This window comes from Myzus persicae, unplaced genomic scaffold, assembly GCF_001856785.1.
Source record: "Myzus persicae strain clone G006 unplaced genomic scaffold, MPER_G0061.0, whole genome shotgun sequence".
NCBI classification, from domain to species: Eukaryota; Metazoa; Arthropoda; class Insecta; order Hemiptera; family Aphididae; genus Myzus; species Myzus persicae.
Genome location: NW_019103946.1, coordinates 59,514 through 79,127, shown reverse-complemented (window position 1 = coordinate 79,127; position 19,614 = coordinate 59,514). Strand labels below are relative to the sequence as shown.

Genomic DNA, 19,614 nt, shown 5'->3' with positions numbered 1-19,614 from the left:
TCTAATAGGTATTGTAGTATGCTTTAAACAAATTCTTCTCGATTTCGGTATTTTAAATAACCAGATGGTGGGGAGTGGGGAGGTTGTAAAAACATGAAAACTGCAATACATAAAACATTATTGTAAAACGCATTCATTCTATGCTTCGCTCATAGGTAATATAAAATTGGTTTTAAATGTTTTCATTGTTTTATATAGGTACAGACTATATTGTATTTGTAAAACTTTATTATAATATAATATGAATGATGAATAGATTATCGGTACGATAATAATTGTTCTTCTAATTATTAATATTGTTTTTTTTCGGATTAACAGAATCATAATTTTTTTTTTTTACAGACTTTGATTTTTAACAACCTATGTTTATAATGGGCACACCAGAAACTATTTGCTTAAAAGTTAAAGATTATAAACTAACAATATATTATAATAGTCAAATAACGAATGCTGGAAAAATTTGCTTATTAAAATATAATATTTTGAATTCGTTATCTATGAAAGTAACAATTTACAAAAATTAATTATTAGGGTAATTAAAATGGTTGTACCTATAGTTTCTTGAACCTTATGTCTGGTGACGTAGATATTGTTTTCATTATTATATTGACTATTTATTTTAACAGTGATTGGCTTGTTCTACCTGATGAATCATTCACTTATAAAAAGTCTGAAAGTTTAAATAATTATTATACTTATTATTTAAACATAGGGGTTCAAAATGTTATAAAAGTCACAATTAAAATGTACCACCGTCTAGATTTATTTAGATTCGTGATAGTGTATGTATGGTAAAAAATACAGCTTTTAAACAGTTTAAATTATACAATATACATAACATAAAAATTAAATTACACTTAAATTTGTCTTTCCTATAATATACTATGCACTCTCAATACCTGTAAAACGGGTAATTAATCTAATGATACACAATTATCAGTAGTTATAATGAGGCCGTTATTTACAATAATTTTCAAATCGTTGGTAATTAATGATTTTTTTCATAAATTGTATTATCTTTTTTAACTACCTATCTTTAACTAACGCAGATACAATCAAGTATTCAAAAAGACCAGTGGGAACAATTTCCAAATAAGGTGGTTATTATGATTTTCATGCATACAATATTATTACTTACAAAATTTGTTTTGAATAAAAAAACCACTCCCATATAATATCTTTAATTATTTTAAATTTAATTTACTGCAATATTTACATAAAAGACAAAATAAATATAACAATATTTAAAAACACCATTTTTCTTAAAATGATTAATCATTTAAACCTAATAGCTAATTAAAATAGTTAAAAGTTCTTTTTTCGTATTTCAACTAAATTAAAACATTGAATAATTTGAACAATAACACAAGACGTAAGATAATACAAATATATCGATAGTCCTAATGTGTGTATTTAAATTTGTATTTTGATTATATATAGGTATAATACTATCCATCACTCGGAAATTTCTTTACCTTAGTATCTCAAAAATTTAACACACCTTTCCTCTAGAAATGCATGGTAGGTACTTGGTAGATATAAGTACTTATATAGTAGATACCTATTTTAGTAGCATGCTAGCTATTTTAAAGAAATTATTCAAAAATCAAATTCTTAAATACTAAACACAGGCATTCAAATTTAATATATTATGTTTTATGTGCTTCTCCTACTATTTATCAAAACTATTTATACTATAAAATATGTTTATTAGATTGAATACTTGTTGAAAAATAAAATCAGTTTTTTATGAGCCTTCCTAAATAATATAAGCAATACAAAAATTGGTACGGAATATATAAAAAATATTTTAATTTTATAATCTTCAGCAAATTCATCATTGTTTAATCTTCTTTGGTTTAATGTATGCTTTTTTATAAAAGTCCCAGAATAAAATGAACATAAATATATCTTGTGGAATTGCTAATAACATTATGATTCTTGGGAAATTGCAGTCAGGCTCAAATAGCGTAATAAATGCATGTAGTCCAGTAATGACGAATTGCACCTAGAAATAATAAAAAATATATCTTATTTTTAAGTCTAAATTAATATCATTTAAAGATAATTAAAATTAATTTGATGCATATAATAATAAAAATTTCAAACCATTGACACAAGTGCTTAAGTGTTCACACACACATGATACATATAGGATTTCCCTTTAGCATAAGAGAACCAAATAAAGAAATTAATTATTAAAAAATACAAATAATATATTAAATATCCCACTACATTAAATTTATTTATTTTTAATAAAATAAAAAACATATTTATCCTTAGTCTTATACATTAATTATTTTTAAAAAATCATTGAATTTTCGGTTCAGCATTGTTTTAATAACCTCATCAATATATTGAAAAACTATATAAATTAATAAAATACACAATATAGTAGGCATATTATTATAATTGATTCCTATTAGGAGTCACTAAAAGTTGGAAAATCGTTGGTTTAGAACCAACTGTTGAAAAATACTTTATCGGCAAAGTATCATATTTGAAAATGCCATTTTATTGAATCATATTTTTTTGGAACTGTAATCTGTTTGATATATTTTTGTCGTAAACGAATTCGTTCGGAAAGTATTTATATGGAAAATATTGTACTGGAGGCATATGTGTATATTTATTTTTTGGCCACAGACATTAGTCCAATAATAAGTACAAGTGCAATAATAAGATGATAAAAATTGTAAAATAACTTAATAGCTAAAATTAAATCGTATTTACAATGAAAAATGAATAATCAATATAAATAAAATTCTAATAACTTTTACAATAGATTTATCAAAGACACATATTGTTGGTGGAATTATAATAATATACTAAATACTATTTTGTTAAATGTTGAAATCGTATTTTCTTAGATAGGTAAATATTTTGTTGGAAATGTATGTATATTGTTGGAGTTACGTTAGTACGTTACGGTGTACTAATCCAAATAAATACATATCCAACAAGACACGTTTCTGAATTTAAATTACCTAGAACCTAGGTAATTCGGAAATCCTAGGAAATAGATTTCAATGAAATACGATTACAAAATATTATTTTCTTACGGTTTAATTTCCAAACACATACGTTCACGATTAAATACGCATTTAAAATGAAATACGTTCCAACCAATTATTTTCCAACAAAAATATAAAATATAGCCCTCAGTGATAAATTAACTTAAAAGTTAACGAAAAAGGAAATTATTTATATTTATCCCATAAAATAAATCCAAACCAATACATTACCAGTTGTAAAGTCGTTAAATATTTTTTCCACCACGCTTTTTTGTATTCTGGGTTTATTATAGTCAAAAAGTAGTAGCTATACATTATAACATGCACAATTCCATTAATGGTGCCAAAGAATGCGACTTGTCCTCCTAAAATCGATTTAACATTATGCATTAAAATTTCTGACAAAAAATTATTATGAGTGGTGTACGCAGGAATTTGGTATTTGGAATAGGATGTTATAAAATAATTCATAAAATATAATGTAATAATTATTATACTCCATTTAACCTTGACTACTCAGTTGTAATTTTTATTTACGTTTTCAAACGTTTAACTATTTAAGTGTAGAAAAACTAGGTCCAGTTCAAGGAATAAAAAAAAGAAAAGGCTCATAAAGGGATATTCACTATCGCACCCCCCCCCCCCCGCGCCTCCCAACAAGCGTACACCACTAATTATTGTAGTTTTAATGTCTATAAAATTATACCTGGATAAAAATTTGTTAAGGACCAGCCAAATGTTATAACCAAAGTATGATGGTAAACATGTAAAAATGTTACTTGACTTTGTTTTTTTCTTAGTATAAAAAAGACCTAAAATTGTTTTTAATGCAAAGTGTTCAATACATAATTTATTAGTTGTACGTAAAACAACATGTAATTTATTAAATTTAAATAAAATTACTGTGTCTAGGAGGTCCAGAAATCTACTCGCAAGGAACAGCCAAACAGTATACACTTGCTAAAAAATAAAACATTTTATTTTCTTAACAATTTAATTATTTTTTTCTTGGAGTAAAATGAGCATGTAAGAAATTCAAAATTACTTGTCTTGCTATATCAGGATCCTCTTTACTAGTTTCAAAGCAATAGAATCGGTAATCGTCTCGCAGCCACACCAGTCTAAATGCCTATCGACGAGAATAACATAACATATTATACATTATTTACTCATACATATTATGATATAAGATATAACTTTGTAACATTAACTAATTATATTTAATACAAAATACTATACTACTATGGGTACAGTGTTGATTTTTAATTAGAAGTTAGAACGTGCATAACAGTTGTTATTGGGTTTATTGAATAACCTACCTGATTTATATTAAATCGTATTAATATTGAATTTTAATTTTCAATACATATTTTAAAATAATTACTGATAACAACATTCATAGTGTAACAACCCGATATCTTCGACTTGTTTTTGGTTTTGTAAGCATAGACATTTTATTTTGAAAATTTGAGTGTTGGTATTAATTATAAAACACCAAAATTAGATACTTCAAATATATATTTTTTATTTTTCACTGTTTTTAGAATTTTTTTAAAACAGTTTTTGACTCTCCTGAACATTTTCATCATATGGAGATATCTGGTTGTTGCATCCACACCCTAAATTTCTATATACTATTTATCAGCTTATCTATATAATATAATACATACCTATATAAATATATATATCAAATAATTTTTAAAAACCTTAAAAATTGTTATTGAAAGATTTAAAAAAAAATACGTTAAAATAATTTTACATATAATAATTACATAATAATATACAATTATTATTATTCTATCTTAATATTTACACTTTACATGCAGAATATTATAATATATAGTTATTAATTATTATAATATGTAAGCTAATTTGAATACCCACGACGTTTCTGCTAAGAAAATAGTATATGTTAAAACTTTACTGTATTTATTTTTAGATTATTCTTAGAATGTGATATAACTAATGACGTAATTAAATTAATAGGTACACTAAACACCCCTCCTCTACGTTGAATTTTTATCGTACAAATAAAATAAAATAATTAATTAAATACATTTATATTCTAAACAAATAAGTTTTTATTGCATTTATTTTGACCCACTCTTACCTCTTTCACCAAGTACGTAGAAAATAAAACTTGTACTGCATTATAAATCATAACAATGCGGTCAATGTTGTAAGGATTACGGAACTTCATGAATTCCGGACCACCTTTAAGAACAAAGTACAGATATGAAATCACTACAATTGTAATTGGCCATACTGATCCCATAAACCAAAGATCTTTAACAAGAGGATCTGAAAGAAAATAAACAATTTTTTGAGATAATAATACGAAAAAATACATTTTATAGTATAGGTATAGTTCTATAGTATATGTATACTACTATACCATAAGCTATTTAGTTTTATACATAAAACGTTGGTATTCATATAGATTTAAAAATGTTATGTTCACTAAGTAATTTTAAGGTGTTGATTAATAATGTCTTGTATGAATGTATGATGTTTGTTACCCAATTATGCTTATAAGTTAAAGATACCTGTAAAATAAGGAAGTTTATTCATTTTAATAATGTATAGGTATATTTTAGATTTTGAGCGGTGCAACGAATGTATTGGTTCTATGATATATGTTTGTTATTGTGTTTTTATATATGATTACCATCATAATTTGAAACAGCAAAAATAATTCAGTATCTAAATTCAAGCTTTGAGTCTAGGGGGGGGGGGGTCATGGGTTATTCATTTTCGAGCCGATTGATTGATCTGTGGGCCGCTTTGGGGCAAGTTATAATCTTTAAGGATCATATTTAGCGGCCGACTGACCGGGGAAGTTTATTTTATAAGTAACAGTAGTTAAATGGATCTGAACATTTTTTCGTTAAATTCTTAGTTAATATTTTATACAATTAGACATATAGCTTACAACAAATAGCTAGGTACTTAGTCTAAGTTTTGAACTATATTATTATATCCACTGTTGTCATGCACATACTCAAAGAATAGAAAGTCTGTAGATTACTCTGAGGAGGCTTAACATTGTAAAAATATGTATGGTATAAGTATATAACTCCTGATATGTTTCAAAGTAAAACATAATATAATAATATAGAATCTTATATATTTATAAATATAATAGACAGCTGTTATATATATATATCTTATTGAAATGTAGTGGAAAGAAATCAATAAAAGGGACACATTTAAACACCTTTTTAAGGGGTATAACACACATATTTTAATTTTTTTTTCATAATTATTAGTTATATTTTAAAAGAACAAGTGGCACCAGTGTTGGGATAATGGGATTAGATAAGCACTTTTTTTATCTAGATAAAGATAAAGATAATAATATAATATGATGAAAATTTATCTAGATAAAGGTAAAATATAACTAAATTCAAATATACCTAGATAAAGATTAAAGATAAATACATTTTTATCTAGATAAAAAATAGATAATTTTTTTTAACACCTAATTTAAAGTCTAACTTATTTGAGAATACACCTTTGGACTTAGGCACTACTTAGTACTTCAATATTATATAAAACCGGCTATACGTTTAAATTAATGTTAGCAGTAGACATTATTATTAATCAATACCTAAGGCATAACTGAAAAAAACATTTTCAAAATGAAGTATAATGTATAAATATCAAGAAAAAACTAATTTACAAGACTCGTCACAGTAAATTTCAATTATTATGAACAGTTTTAGTAGGTATGTATTTACATTTTTTTTAGTAGATATGAAGTTATTGTTATCACTTATTAGGTAAAATACATCTAATATAATTTATACTGTGTACGTTGCATAAGTATATACTATGCAATAAATAAAAGAACAATTTATTTGATTTCATGACAATATAATTTATACACAAGTTTATTCATTAATATAATGATACAACAAAGATTAAATTTAATTCAATACGCATCGGAACTAGGAAAACACAGTTAAATAGGCGGTATATAGCTCTGACTAAGTAGCTTACTGTTCGTAAAAATAACTTATAATCATTTTTCCATTAATTTACTGTTAACAAGTACCTAACCAACACAACATAACAATGAAATGTAGCTATATTTGAACACCGGGCCTCTAACGAAAAGATCAATAATAAATAATGATACCTAATAAATAATATTATTAGTAACATACAATTTTTTTATTGAGATCTTTTGGCGATTCAAATTTAAAGTATTATTTATCAAAAAAATTAATTGACAATAAAAATGAGTATTTCATTTTTGCATAAAGACGAATTTATCTAGATGGATGAATTTTTTATCTAAGATAATTATTTAGATAAAATTCAACTATTTATCTAGATAAGATAAAAGATAACTAAATAATTATCTAGATAATTTGTCTGAATAAGTCTCAACACTGACTGAACAATATTTAAAAATGTACATTTGCAAGTGATAAAAAACGAGACTACGACGACAGTGAGCCATTGATAATATAATATTTTTTAATAATACACTAAAAATACTAAACTTCAAGTATTATTTGATTCTTCATTAAAAACATTTTTATATCATAAACTTCGAATATAATATCATTTAAATATATTACTATGCCTATAGTTGCACAATGGTAGAGCGCATACTGCAGTTGCAATATTACCTTTAGGCGGTAGAGTGCATACGACAAAATAGTCATTTCTGTAACACTATTGTTACTGCAACATGCATTTTCGTAAGCAGAAAGAAAATATTTTAGAAGGTGGTATGGGTATTAAATAATTTATGAAAAATCTCATTGTTATCAACTATTTATGTTAGGTGATTGACAGTATTGGTAAGAGAGTGAACTAATTGTTAGGTACTATAACCACTCAAGATAGGTATTGACTAGGTAGTACATTTTATAAGGAAACCTAAGTTGTTAATTTAATTATCTGGAGAAAACTGATTTCATAAAAATATAAAAGTATAAAATACTGAATGAATAAGAATTTTTACTAGGCATTTAAAGTTATGAAAAAAGAAGAGAAGTGGAAACAGTTGTCGCTCGAAATTTTTTGCTGCACTACATCATACATCAAAACACTAAGTGCTTATTATAAATAATTATTATTTTTGAAATGTTGAGTGTTCGTTGCTGAAAAAAATCACTCTTCACTTCTGATGAATTTTTTTATATACAATTATTTAAACCAGATATTTACCAGTATTTTGTGATACCCATTCTGTGGCTTGCTGAATACTGTTCAATAACACAGACATCTGTATTAACAAATAAATATAAATATATTTAAATAAATAGATAGTAATTAAACATGTAGAATTTTAATATCAATACAATATGTTATATATTCATATTGTGTACATTTTGTATTCACATTGGTTGTTGTAGTATTCAAACAGAATATAATAAGTTTTGTTTTTAACATATTTGTTTGATCCAAAAATATATATCTAAAACCTAATAGCTAGCAAAATAACAAGTACCTATGTTTGGTTTAAAGAAAAGTAATAAAATAAATCTCAGTTTCACAGAATCTAAAAAATATGCGTATTCATAATCTAATAAACATTTGTATTCGCCATAAGTAACAACTATATAAACCAAAAATGTAATACAATAGTCAATAATACAAAATGGTATTATAAATATATAAAAAGTTATAATAAGGGCTGAGATTTCAGTGTAATTTGTATTTGTATTGTTTACCGGGTAATCGTAGGTTAGGTTAGGTTATGACATATACATTGTATATAAGCCAACAGTAAGAGCCAACTAAATAAAAATGGGGTTTTATAAGTCATTTTCGTAGTTTTTCTTATTGCATCAAATTCCCAGCCCTAATTATAATATATACTTCATAAAGCTATACTAATCCGATATCATGGGTTCACTATTATTATGAATATTCCCTATGTAACTTGTTATAAAATCCTTATAAAATTAAAATATTGTATTGAATTGTTGACTGCTCAATTTATTAAACTGTTTCAAGTTGCGAGTTACTAAATAACTAAGACATATTGAAAAATAATATTATCAACCACAATAATATTGTTCATATTATATGAGTCTAATATGAAAATCAGCTGTTATATACCTATATATACCATGTGTGAATGGGAAAAGGGAAAAAATAAAGAACCCGGTATGGACAACCTACCCCATCTTACTGTGACTTAATCGTCGGTTGAGACATGATTGAGCATAAAACACCTTTTTTTGCGACACGATTGAGCAAAATGTCGGCGTATCACAAGAAATCGAAATACAAAACAAAACCTACACGATTGAGAAAACTCTGCAAGTATAAATATATATATTTCATTGATTTTTAAGGCTTATAAACATTAATTTATATCGGCTTACTTTTAATTAAAAATAAAATATACTAGTTAAATCTTAAATCTAGTAACAATAATTACAGTTCTAATAATTTTTTATATTAAGCTTAGATACCAATATTATATTGTAAATTATTGTTTCAAATAGGTTTATGGTTATACTTATTTATGAGCTATATAGTATATAGGCTATAATATAATACATCATATTTTACAAAAGGTCTAGAAATGTAAATATAAGTATCCGTTAGGCTCTCTGGTTTGCACGATAAATAATAAATAATTGGTTCTCTAAAAGTATGATTTTTATATTAATAACTATGGTTTGAAATAACATACCTTTATTAATGGTACTAAGTTTTATTTATCATTAAATAATTGTGGTTTGCTCCAATATTTTGAATGATCTGATTAAACTAATATTTGAATTTGAATGAATACAAAGTAGGTAGATATGGTTGCACTACAATAAATAAACACAATCTACCAACTAGAATTGACAATGTTGAAAATACAATTTAAAATGAATTAACTATAAAGAGTTGGTTAAAGAGCAGTCCGAGCTCTGTAGATCAACTGACCAAGGACGATTTTTTTTATTGCTTTTGACCCTAAAAGAGTATGATTTAAAAGTGAGTAGGTATTAATTATTTAATCGAATAATTAATTATAATTTTTATAATTATTCCGAGTTAACAAACAACAACAATACACTGAAAATTATATCCCAATCAAGCCCCAAAAGATTATCATAAAATGCATGGTACGTTGATTCTATGATCCAAATGATTTTGTAAAATAAATTAACATTTTATTATTCAAGTTCTATATTATGTCCATAATTATGCCTAACCTACTAATACCCATGTTTATGTATAAGTTATATAAGTATAAATCGTATACTATGTAACTACCTATAGGTATATGTCCTAATAACTCAAAGTCCAGTGGTGTTATAATATATTATGTTCAAATGCATTCGCATTGCTATAATGTCTAATTAAAAATGGCAAATAAGAATAGGAAATCTTTTAAATTTACATACCTAATGTGTAACTATATTAAAGAAGGGGGAAACTAGGGTAACCACTCTACAATACAGTAGAAGTCGAGTGTACTTCGTCATTGAGAAGGTCACTGTAATGGATGTCCTAACTTTATAAAACAATTTGTAAATTTTCGTGATTTTGTCAAATTTTGAACTTTAAATGCATATTAAAAAACATCGTGCCCATCATATATTTAATATTTTTATTGAATATAATAATATCTTATAAAATCATACAAAAAAACTTTGCGATACATTTTCAAACTTTTTCACAGAGTGAACACTTTCTTATCAACATTAATAGAAAGAAAAAAAAACTAAAAAAGTAAAAAATGTATAATATCAATAAATAGCTTAAATTGGAGCCAAATTTGTAACCAAAAAATCGAAATATTTCCATATTTGCCTTTAAATACTACCTATTTATATTTGTTCTATTTGGTATACTGTTTTTAATCTTTTAATTTTTTTTATTTGAAATAAACAATCTAGACAGGTAAGTTACAAATTACAATAAGCTTGTGTGGTAAGATACTTAGCATGATTAATTTATATTATATATTAGTTATTATTTATTATTATTATTATTTTTTTAATATTGTTGAGTGGTTGAAATTGTATGTCTATAATGGTTATATATTTTAGATTGGTAATTGCAGAAGGTCACGACACTATTTCCTTTTTAGCCTGCGTCTTGGTTTTCCTGGGAGTGTTAGAGAAGAACTGCTCTCCCAGCACAAGCTTTGCTTACCGCGAGTAGGTACTTCAATAGTGTACCTGTACATAAAGGAAATGTTGATGGGCTGGCCGCTGGCGTTATATTAAACTTATTATTATAACTTATTATAAGCATCGTAACTCGTAACACTATAACTAACTAACCTAACCTGACGCCCAGGGCCAAAAATAACAGAAGAATAAGAAGAAAACATTTAAATTTATTATACTAATTTAGCTTGTTAAATGTAAAATTACCTATATAGTTAACTAAAAGTAAATTCTTAGTTAGACCATTTAACGACGCCGTAGCTGCCTAAGGGATGCCGCAAGCGATCAAACACAGCCGATACCCCCAAAAAAAACTAAATACATTTTGTCGAAAACTACTTTTGTCTAAAAATCCCAGTTTTCCTTAATTGTTTGTTTGTTTTTCCTAACGCTTTTGAAAACTGTGAATTTTCAAGTTTGACCTCTCAAAAATACCAATTAGATTCACTAGAAAAAATTAAAGCGTTGTTTCTACTAGACAAAAATGTTTAGAAAAAAAAAGACACACACACATTATTGTAAAAATCAACACACGTATTGTTCCTCTCAAAATTTAAAATACCTATGGGAAATAGGGCACCTACTACCTACCGCTCTCTGCTATACAGTATAGCTGTCTAGTGGGTCACTGTAATAGATACCGGATGTGTTCAATTTGAATTTAATGATAAATCATACGAATAAGCAAAGATGTTGTGCCAATTAATATTGAAATACTACGATAATACAGGACACTGGCGAACTATTTCTCATTTTCTTATCAAAATATCTATACAATAGTAAGTTAGCCCTCCCCCTCGATATTGTTATAATAGTTGCCTATTTTACTCCTTACGATTAACATGCACATTAAGCAAATTATAGGCAAATTATATACAATCTCGGAGGGCAATAATTGGACAATGTTAAAATTTGATCGCCACTAAAATATTTTAGTACATAGTGTAGGACTGTAGGACTGTTGTACATAGTATTTTAATATTTTATACTACTAAGTATATTTTATGATGTTATGTCTATTGTAGCAATTTATTTTACTAATGGCAAATACATTAATACAGTAGGTTAAATCGGTGCCGTCATTTGGTACTATGGGCTGTGAATTGTGAAATCAGGATAGTTTTAGGCTGCAGCCCGCTATCACGATCCATGTCATTGCTAATGCTAAATAAAATTTAATCGTCATTCGTGGCTCGTACTAATATGTTAATAATTATCTGTATACCTATTATTATTCCCGGCATAGGCGGAGATCTTGTGAAATATTGAGGAGGGCTCAAATATTTAATGACAAACAGACCCATATGCCGGGTTGTATGAAAAAATTATTAATTTAACGGCCCAAATAAAATTTAATGGACCAATCTTGGGCCACTAAATGTTTAAGGGATCATTAGCTCACTATTGATTCGTTAAATGTTAAGTGATTATTCCTACAACCAGGAAAAAAATGTATGTATGTTAGTTACTTAGATAATGGAAAAATCATACTATCAACAACCCTAGCCTATGATGTGTTGTGTGTTATCATGGTGAGTATTTAATACATTGGTCGTCCATGTTTATTGTTTGTTGTTTGCATTACCTAGCTATAGTTTGACGTTTTATTTTAAATTTGTATACATTAGAAGGTCATTTGTATTGAGATGTAATTGTAATATCATTGATAGAGAGCAGTTTTTTTATGGGTCAAAATGTGTGCCCCCCTCACAAAAGCTTAAATGACGCCACGGGTTTAAATCAACTTTTACCAAAAACATTTCATTTTAGAATGACTCTGTATAAAATATAATAATTTACTTCAAAGGCCACAAATAGTTTTAAATTATAACAAAATAACTAAAATTGTTATTCTTTGTTTAAACATCTTATTTTGTCCAAACTTGAACTTAAAATTTCTGTAAAATCTGTGCTTATATATTCTTTGGTTATAGTAACATACTGACATAACAGTAGCATAACTAACAATAAACCGTGTTTTAAATTTTCACTGGTCTACAACGTACATGAGATTAATATTTTCTTATTTTGAATAATTAATATTAATTTTGATATTTTAAAATTTAAGGGGTAGAGGAATATTTGGTTCTAACAAGATTGGCCTAAACTAAAATTCCAGAATGTAATGAAATACTTTTATTTTAAAAAAAATAGTGGCAATTGGTTATGGTAATGATATATTGGAAAAGTGGATCATATGAGTTTAAATTAATTTTTACAAATTGCATAGTCAAACCAATTGATACAGTTTGAAAAAAACATATGTTTTGCCTGTTTTTGGTATAAAATAACGCTAATATATAAATAAATTCTTAAATACAATTTTCACAAATAAGTTTAAACAGCATAAATAACAATAAAATAATACAATGATAATAATAATAAAGACTATCAGCTTATTAACATTTAATTAAAAATATAATACCTATAAGTAATGTAAATAGTATTAATTACTTTCATTTAATAAACACAATAAATACAGTAATAGAGTTATTAAAATTAATAAAAAGAGTAGTAGGTGTAATTAACAATAGCATGTAGCTATTTAATCAGTTGGTATGTTATTTAGTACAGTAATATTTTCAAATTCATCCAATAATTCTTTGATAGGCTCATTAATAATTTCCGAATCAATGTATGTTAGGTTCTGCAAAAAAGAAATATAAATTATTAAAGTAAATAATTAAATTGCAGTCACAATATTCCTCTAGTTAAATAATAAATACTCTTTATAATCAATTGAACATAGGTATATAATACTTGTTATGTCCAGGCCGTTTAAAATATACAACTAAAAATAATACATGATCATGAATGATTGGGACATATGTAGTGAAATAAAAGCCACGACTCACAAGAAAAATGATAGAGAATAAAATTAGACTATCGATAAAAATTGGAAAAATAAATATTTAGAATTAAAGAGAGATAAAAATTGTTATTACATACATATACATTGCATTTATTTTTTAATTATTTTGACATTTATTTATTATACTATTATATGTTATTAAAGAAATCTATTAATTTTTCACGTTATAAATTGTTGGCCTTAATTTGGTCTATAGTGTTATCTAACTTACAGATAGCATTGAAATAATAAAGTAAAAAATATCTTATTGAGGTTATTATTAGTTTGATTACGAGTATATCAAATAGGTTATTTATAAGTACATAATATTTATGTAATCGTATTTAAAGAAATTTTAATTATAGAGGTTTTGGTAAAAAAATTTGAATTGTTGAGTATTTCCCACTGACAGACATTTCGAATTGTCAAAGGGACCGAAACACATGTATTTTTTTTTAATAATAGAGAGGACTAAGCGCTTATTTTGATTTTTGAAGGCACCTACGAATTATCGAGTAACGACTGTACTGGTAAAAGTATATAAACCAAATTATTTATAATAATTAGTAATTACTATACATTAAATATAATTAATACCGCACTGGTTATTATTGAGGCACATCCTCTCATTTGATAATTACTTAATTGATTTTTAATTTCATTCATAAACATGAAAATTACAAATGAACTGTGTTTTCTTGGGTAGCATGTCAAAATAGTGACGACAAAACAGATAAGTGTAGAATAACTAAAAGGCATAATAGCAAATGTTCAAAACTGCCAAAATACATTATTTTTAAATTACTCCTTTTTTATTATTTAAGGTAACTGTAATAACTAATAAGTTATAGAGACTTGAAGCGATTTTGTGGAGCACTTCAACTTTTTAGGCCTATCGCTTAAAATTTCTAAATGTTAAGTTATGACGTTCAACAGATAACAATCCCCAATAGTCTATTCCTCTGATGGACTCCGTACTACTATGAGAAAATAATGATGTTATTGATTTTTCTTGGTTTTAAATTCAACAAGTACAGATATAGTACTGTGCTTTAATGAGACCCATTTTGGAGTATGGTTCACTAATTTAGGACAGACATGCTGCAAATGGTTCTATTTAGTTTGAAATAGTTTAATGCAAATAAAGTCTATGCATTTTATTTTAGGAATCCAATGCCCCCCTCATGATTACATTCCATTCTAAATGCTTTTTGACCTAGACTAAAAGAATTTTACTAAAAGTTAATTTTTTTGTTTGATAATTACGAAAGTACCAGTTTTGCAAAAATAGAATTTTAATATTTTGTACATGTGAGGGATGATTAGAATTAATGACTGAATCGGAACATTGGTTTCCCGATAGTATATTTTAGAGTCTATATTCATATTTTGAAATATAATACTGTATTACTGTAATACCAGTAGTTTTTGCATTATTACTTGATAAAAGTACTGTAACATTTCGTATTAAATCACAAATATACTATTTAATCTTAAAACTATAAAGAGTCACTTTGAACAAAGCACAGTATTGAAATTTAAGGAAAATATTTCTAATATAATTTCTTGTGGTAGCTACTTTCACTTGGAGGATGGCGCATATTATTATATATAAATTCATCCGTAACAAATGAAAAAATATTAAGATACAGCATTAAGAATTTTAGAAAATTCAAAAACAGTTTGGCAAAAATGATATTGTTAATTATTTTTAAAAGGCATAGCCTATTATCTATCAATAAAAGTACCAATCAAATATTTTATTTTTTAAATCCAATCAAAGTCCTCCATACATATATAATACAAATAATAATAATTTTAGAGTAATGTACTTAAGCTGTTTTGAAAATTTTCTATTATGGCTTTTAGATTTCATCATTAACTGTTTTGTCATCGCTATTTTGGTTTTTCAGTAATGCCAGTGATTCAATTCTTGAATTTTCATTAATAGAGATACTTTAACTACACATCTAAACTTACTCTAAATTAAACAAGATATTTAACTAAATTATAACATTAACAGTTGTACTGTATCATAAAAATTACTTCTTTTTGGAGAGATGTTGTAGTCACTCCAATGAAAGCAGCTATACTAGCTGGTTCATACACTTTGTGTAAACATCTTTGTATGTATGGTACAACATCAGTTGAAAAGCAAATGCAGAGTTGTCCAAATATTTTTTTGTCACCCTATAAATGATGTTTCTATTAAATCTTTTATCAATATAATATTATTTATTATTAAATTTAATATTTAAAAATTCATTATGAATGTAAAGTCAAAATCGCCAAATCTTTAAGAAGACATGATGGCATACATGATTTGAGCGTAAAAAAATAATTTGCTTATAGAAAAAAACTTTGTGTAAAAATAGCACAGTTAAATTCATTATAAATATTTAATATAAATACATTTTATGCAAGTTCATTGAATTGTATTGGTTTGTACAAACACATTTATATAATATAATTTTGTAATAACAGGCCCTTTTTCATATTTCATACTCAAAACTCTGAAAAAGATCTTTTGACTTATAGCAAAAGCGGAGAGTTAATTCAACTACTATAATATGAAAATACTTAGAATAGGCATTTTATTTTTAATTTAATTTACAGTTAATCATCAAAATATAATCAGTAATCCTTACTTCATCATAGCTTTTAAAATCGTCTTGGTAATACATAGAGAATAATGCACAGGACGCATTATGCAATGTAGTATGCAAACATTTGGTGATTTCATCTGCAGCAGCATATGGAGCATACTCTCCTAGGTCATTCAGAGCACTCATTACTCCATTACAAAATTTCGCCAAAGGATAATATTCAAATACGGGTGATGGTATATCATCTACCTAATAAAATTCACATTTAAATATTTATAAGCATATATACAAACAGATGTCTTACTTCATCATGAGTTTGGTTCATTCTAACATTTTTAATATTTGTTTTTAAAAATGTTTGTAAATCGGTTAGCCAAGTAATTTCTGTCATTTTTAATAAGTCTGAAAATCTTTTAACAGTTACATTGATAAACACAGGTGCTATCAGACCTCTGAAATCAGCTCCAATATGTCCCAATGATTGTCCAAAATACATACATTGTGTGAAAATTGTTTCTAATGACGATGGTCGACAGTTTGGAAGGTCTTTTTTAAGTATATTAATAAATTGACATACCTAAAAAATGTATGAATATAATTTTTTAATGAAATAAGTTATAAAATAATATATAAAAAATTGATTATACTGTTTAATAACCTTTTGATTAGTCCAAGAATAATAGAACTGTAATTTTGATGATCCAGAATCAGAGGAGTTATCTTCAGAGCAAAAAATCAGGTTATATTGTGTAGCTATATTTGAAAGACAAGATCGTGATACCTCAATAGTTTCCAATAAGTGTTGGCTATCTATGAACACAAAATATTTTTATCTTTTTTTCAACTTGTAAACCCAATATAATACAGCAACTTACTGCTCTCATCAGGAATATTGTCTAATTTAGCATTAAACCACGCATTTCTAGTCTGTAAAAACTTAACAGCTAACTGTTCTTCATTTATCAGGTTTAATGTTCTTAATAGTCGTACAATACGCATACACAGTGGTAATTCTAAATCGGTTCTCAATTCTTGGCAAAGTGCAGACATCAAAGATAAACGATGCTTTTCCACTTCATCATGTAACAACTAAGATTATATAAAAATTATTAGAATATATTATAACATTATTTATTATGGCACTAACCTTGACAGCTGGTATATTATTGGGTAAATGTTTAGCATGATTTGCGAGTTTTAGTGCATCTTCATACAGTTTATTTTGTATACAAGATAGCATGAGCTGTGGAAGTTCAAGAGCATGATGCATGATACGGGAGTTCCAAGCCATAGCTAAAGTATTACGATGTCGTTTTTCTTTAACATCTGCCCACTGTTGTAACATTTCTTGACATTCAGTTTTAAGTTTCAATAAATAATTATCTAATGTGATAGTTTTCTGTTGTGTGTCATCAAATTTATTATACACAGATTCATAACAATGTGAAGTTTTAACAAATGTTTTGTAGTTATTTAATGCTAAATCTTTAACCATTTTAACAATTATGGTATTTTTATCTTCTAATGACTTATGTTCCTTACCTAAAAAAATAAGTATTATTTATTTTAGTTGTAAATTACAATAAAAATATTTTATAAATACATACTTAATTCTTCTGCAGTGCATTTTCCAAGATGATCTAAATAGTTTTTAATATTTGGATCAGTTTTTACATCATCTATGTAAAATATAAATGTACATTTAATATAAAGTAAAAAATATAATCAATCAATTGCATAAATAATGTGTTAAGTAGGTAAACTATAAATAAGTATAGGTGTTAGGTTGAGCAGTGGGTTTTGTTATCATGAGAATCAATTTTGGTTTTGTTCACTTCCTAAGTATTGAGGCTCTTACAAAAAATATAAAATACTTAGGGCTACTGAATATTAGTCAATAATCAATATACTAACTTCAAGGCTCTGAGAATGTTACATAATGATAACACCCCAAAGATTTTAACTCAAGTTAAGCCACTGATATGCACAATCCCAATGCACTGTATCAATAAATATAATACTGTTTAATAGGTAGCTGAAGATAAAAGTTATTATTTACTAAGAAAATTGAAATTTGGTATGGTAAAGAATGTAAATAACCGATTATGGTATTATCTAGAAAATTACTTAACATGTTAATAACATGGAACATTAAAGAATATAGCAATCTAACCTCGACTAGGTATGTATTCTCAGATTTTAATTGCGGAATAATAACAAGTAAACTCATATCTTATAATACTTATACCTACCTACCCATCATTCCATTAGATCAATAACCCTAATTACCTGGTATTCCGTCTGGGAACAGTAAATCTATCAATTGGCCGTCCATAATGCGAGCGTCTTCGATCTATAACTGCTTCAAAAAAAATAATCCTTTAATGTTACTAATAATAATAACAATAATTGTTACTAGTGAACATTCAGTTAGAACATCACATGATAAACTTAATATAGTTACACACAAACAAAATATTATAACATATTATTTTTTATTATTTATTATTAATGATGATGATGTCTGCAGTAGTTGCAGTCCACGAATTACGATGATATTATTTTGATAGTTGATACTATCGTCGACCAGCGCATCAACAACGAACGTGTTATCACACGTCGCGTAGTTGTCCGTTATCGTTCGGTAACCAACTGCATTCACCAATCACCAATCGCCGGACCACGACCGCGTGCGTGCTAAACCGGCGGCAGATACCGCGCGCGCGGGCTACCAGAGATTTGAGCACGTTCAGTTTTCGTCTGAACGCGTCGCGTGCCAGTGTGCCCTTCCGGTAAAGACGGTTTCGGTGTTTTCCTTTTTACCTAGCCAACGAATTAAGTTCTATTTTCTCTTAAAATGAAACTTACAACGTAATCTATTTTGTAACATGTGCAACGGATAGAAGTTTTCCGACAGCCGCGATTTAGTTTATATTTTTTCGCCTACGAGCTTATCTCAATATTTTTTGTATCGATTTAACCGGGGGTTTCTCACATTTTTC

General features: G+C 26.6%; 2 protein-coding genes across 2 annotated transcripts; both read right to left on the bottom strand.

Annotated features, from left to right (window-relative positions):
• Window positions 1–739: 739 nt before the first annotated feature.
• On the bottom strand, window positions 740–9,941 carry LOC111036750 (elongation of very long chain fatty acids protein 7-like). Its single transcript, XM_022318889.1, has 8 exons — window positions 9,679–9,941; window positions 8,199–8,256; window positions 5,125–5,315; window positions 4,060–4,143; window positions 3,918–3,974; window positions 3,721–3,826; window positions 3,246–3,379; window positions 740–2,008 (listed from the first exon to the last, which is right to left on the bottom strand). The coding sequence occupies exons 2-8, from the start codon at window positions 8,254–8,256 to the stop codon at window positions 1,838–1,840; spliced, it is 801 nt and encodes a 266-aa protein (XP_022174581.1). The 5' UTR covers window positions 9,679–9,941; the 3' UTR covers window positions 740–1,837.
• Window positions 9,942–13,497: 3,556 nt separating this feature from the next.
• On the bottom strand, window positions 13,498–19,201 carry LOC111036747 (conserved oligomeric Golgi complex subunit 8). Its single transcript, XM_022318887.1, has 9 exons — window positions 18,902–19,201; window positions 18,220–18,291; window positions 17,760–18,154; window positions 17,488–17,701; window positions 17,271–17,422; window positions 16,917–17,189; window positions 16,655–16,861; window positions 16,053–16,196; window positions 13,498–13,802 (listed from the first exon to the last, which is right to left on the bottom strand). Exons 1-9 carry the CDS (start codon window positions 18,945–18,947, stop codon window positions 13,701–13,703), a joined length of 1,605 nt encoding a protein of 534 aa, XP_022174579.1. The 5' UTR covers window positions 18,948–19,201; the 3' UTR covers window positions 13,498–13,700.
• Window positions 19,202–19,614: the final 413 nt, after the last annotated feature.

Excerpts from the sequence above, each read along its gene's own strand:
- LOC111036750 (XM_022318889.1), bottom strand. The coding sequence starts at position 8,256 with ATGTCTGTGTTATTGAACAGTATTCAGCAAGCCACAGAATGGGTATCA. Across the intron at positions 4,144-5,124 it reads CTACGTACTTGGTGAAAGAG|GCATTTAGACTGGTGTGGCT; the intron begins GTAAGAGTGGGT and ends TCTCGTCGATAG. Across the intron at positions 2,009-3,245 it reads ATTTAACGACTTTACAACTG|GTGCAATTCGTCATTACTGG; the intron begins GTAATGTATTGG and ends TATTATTTCTAG.
- LOC111036747 (XM_022318887.1), bottom strand. The coding sequence starts at position 18,947 with ATGGACGGCCAATTGATAGATTTACTGTTCCCAGACGGAATACCAG. Across the intron at positions 18,292-18,901 it reads GTTCCCAGACGGAATACCAG|ATGATGTAAAAACTGATCCA; the intron begins GTAATTAGGGTT and ends TATTTTACATAG. Across the intron at positions 13,803-16,052 it reads CAACATCTCTCCAAAAAGAA|AACCTAACATACATTGATTC; the intron begins GTAATTTTTATG and ends TCTTTTTTGCAG.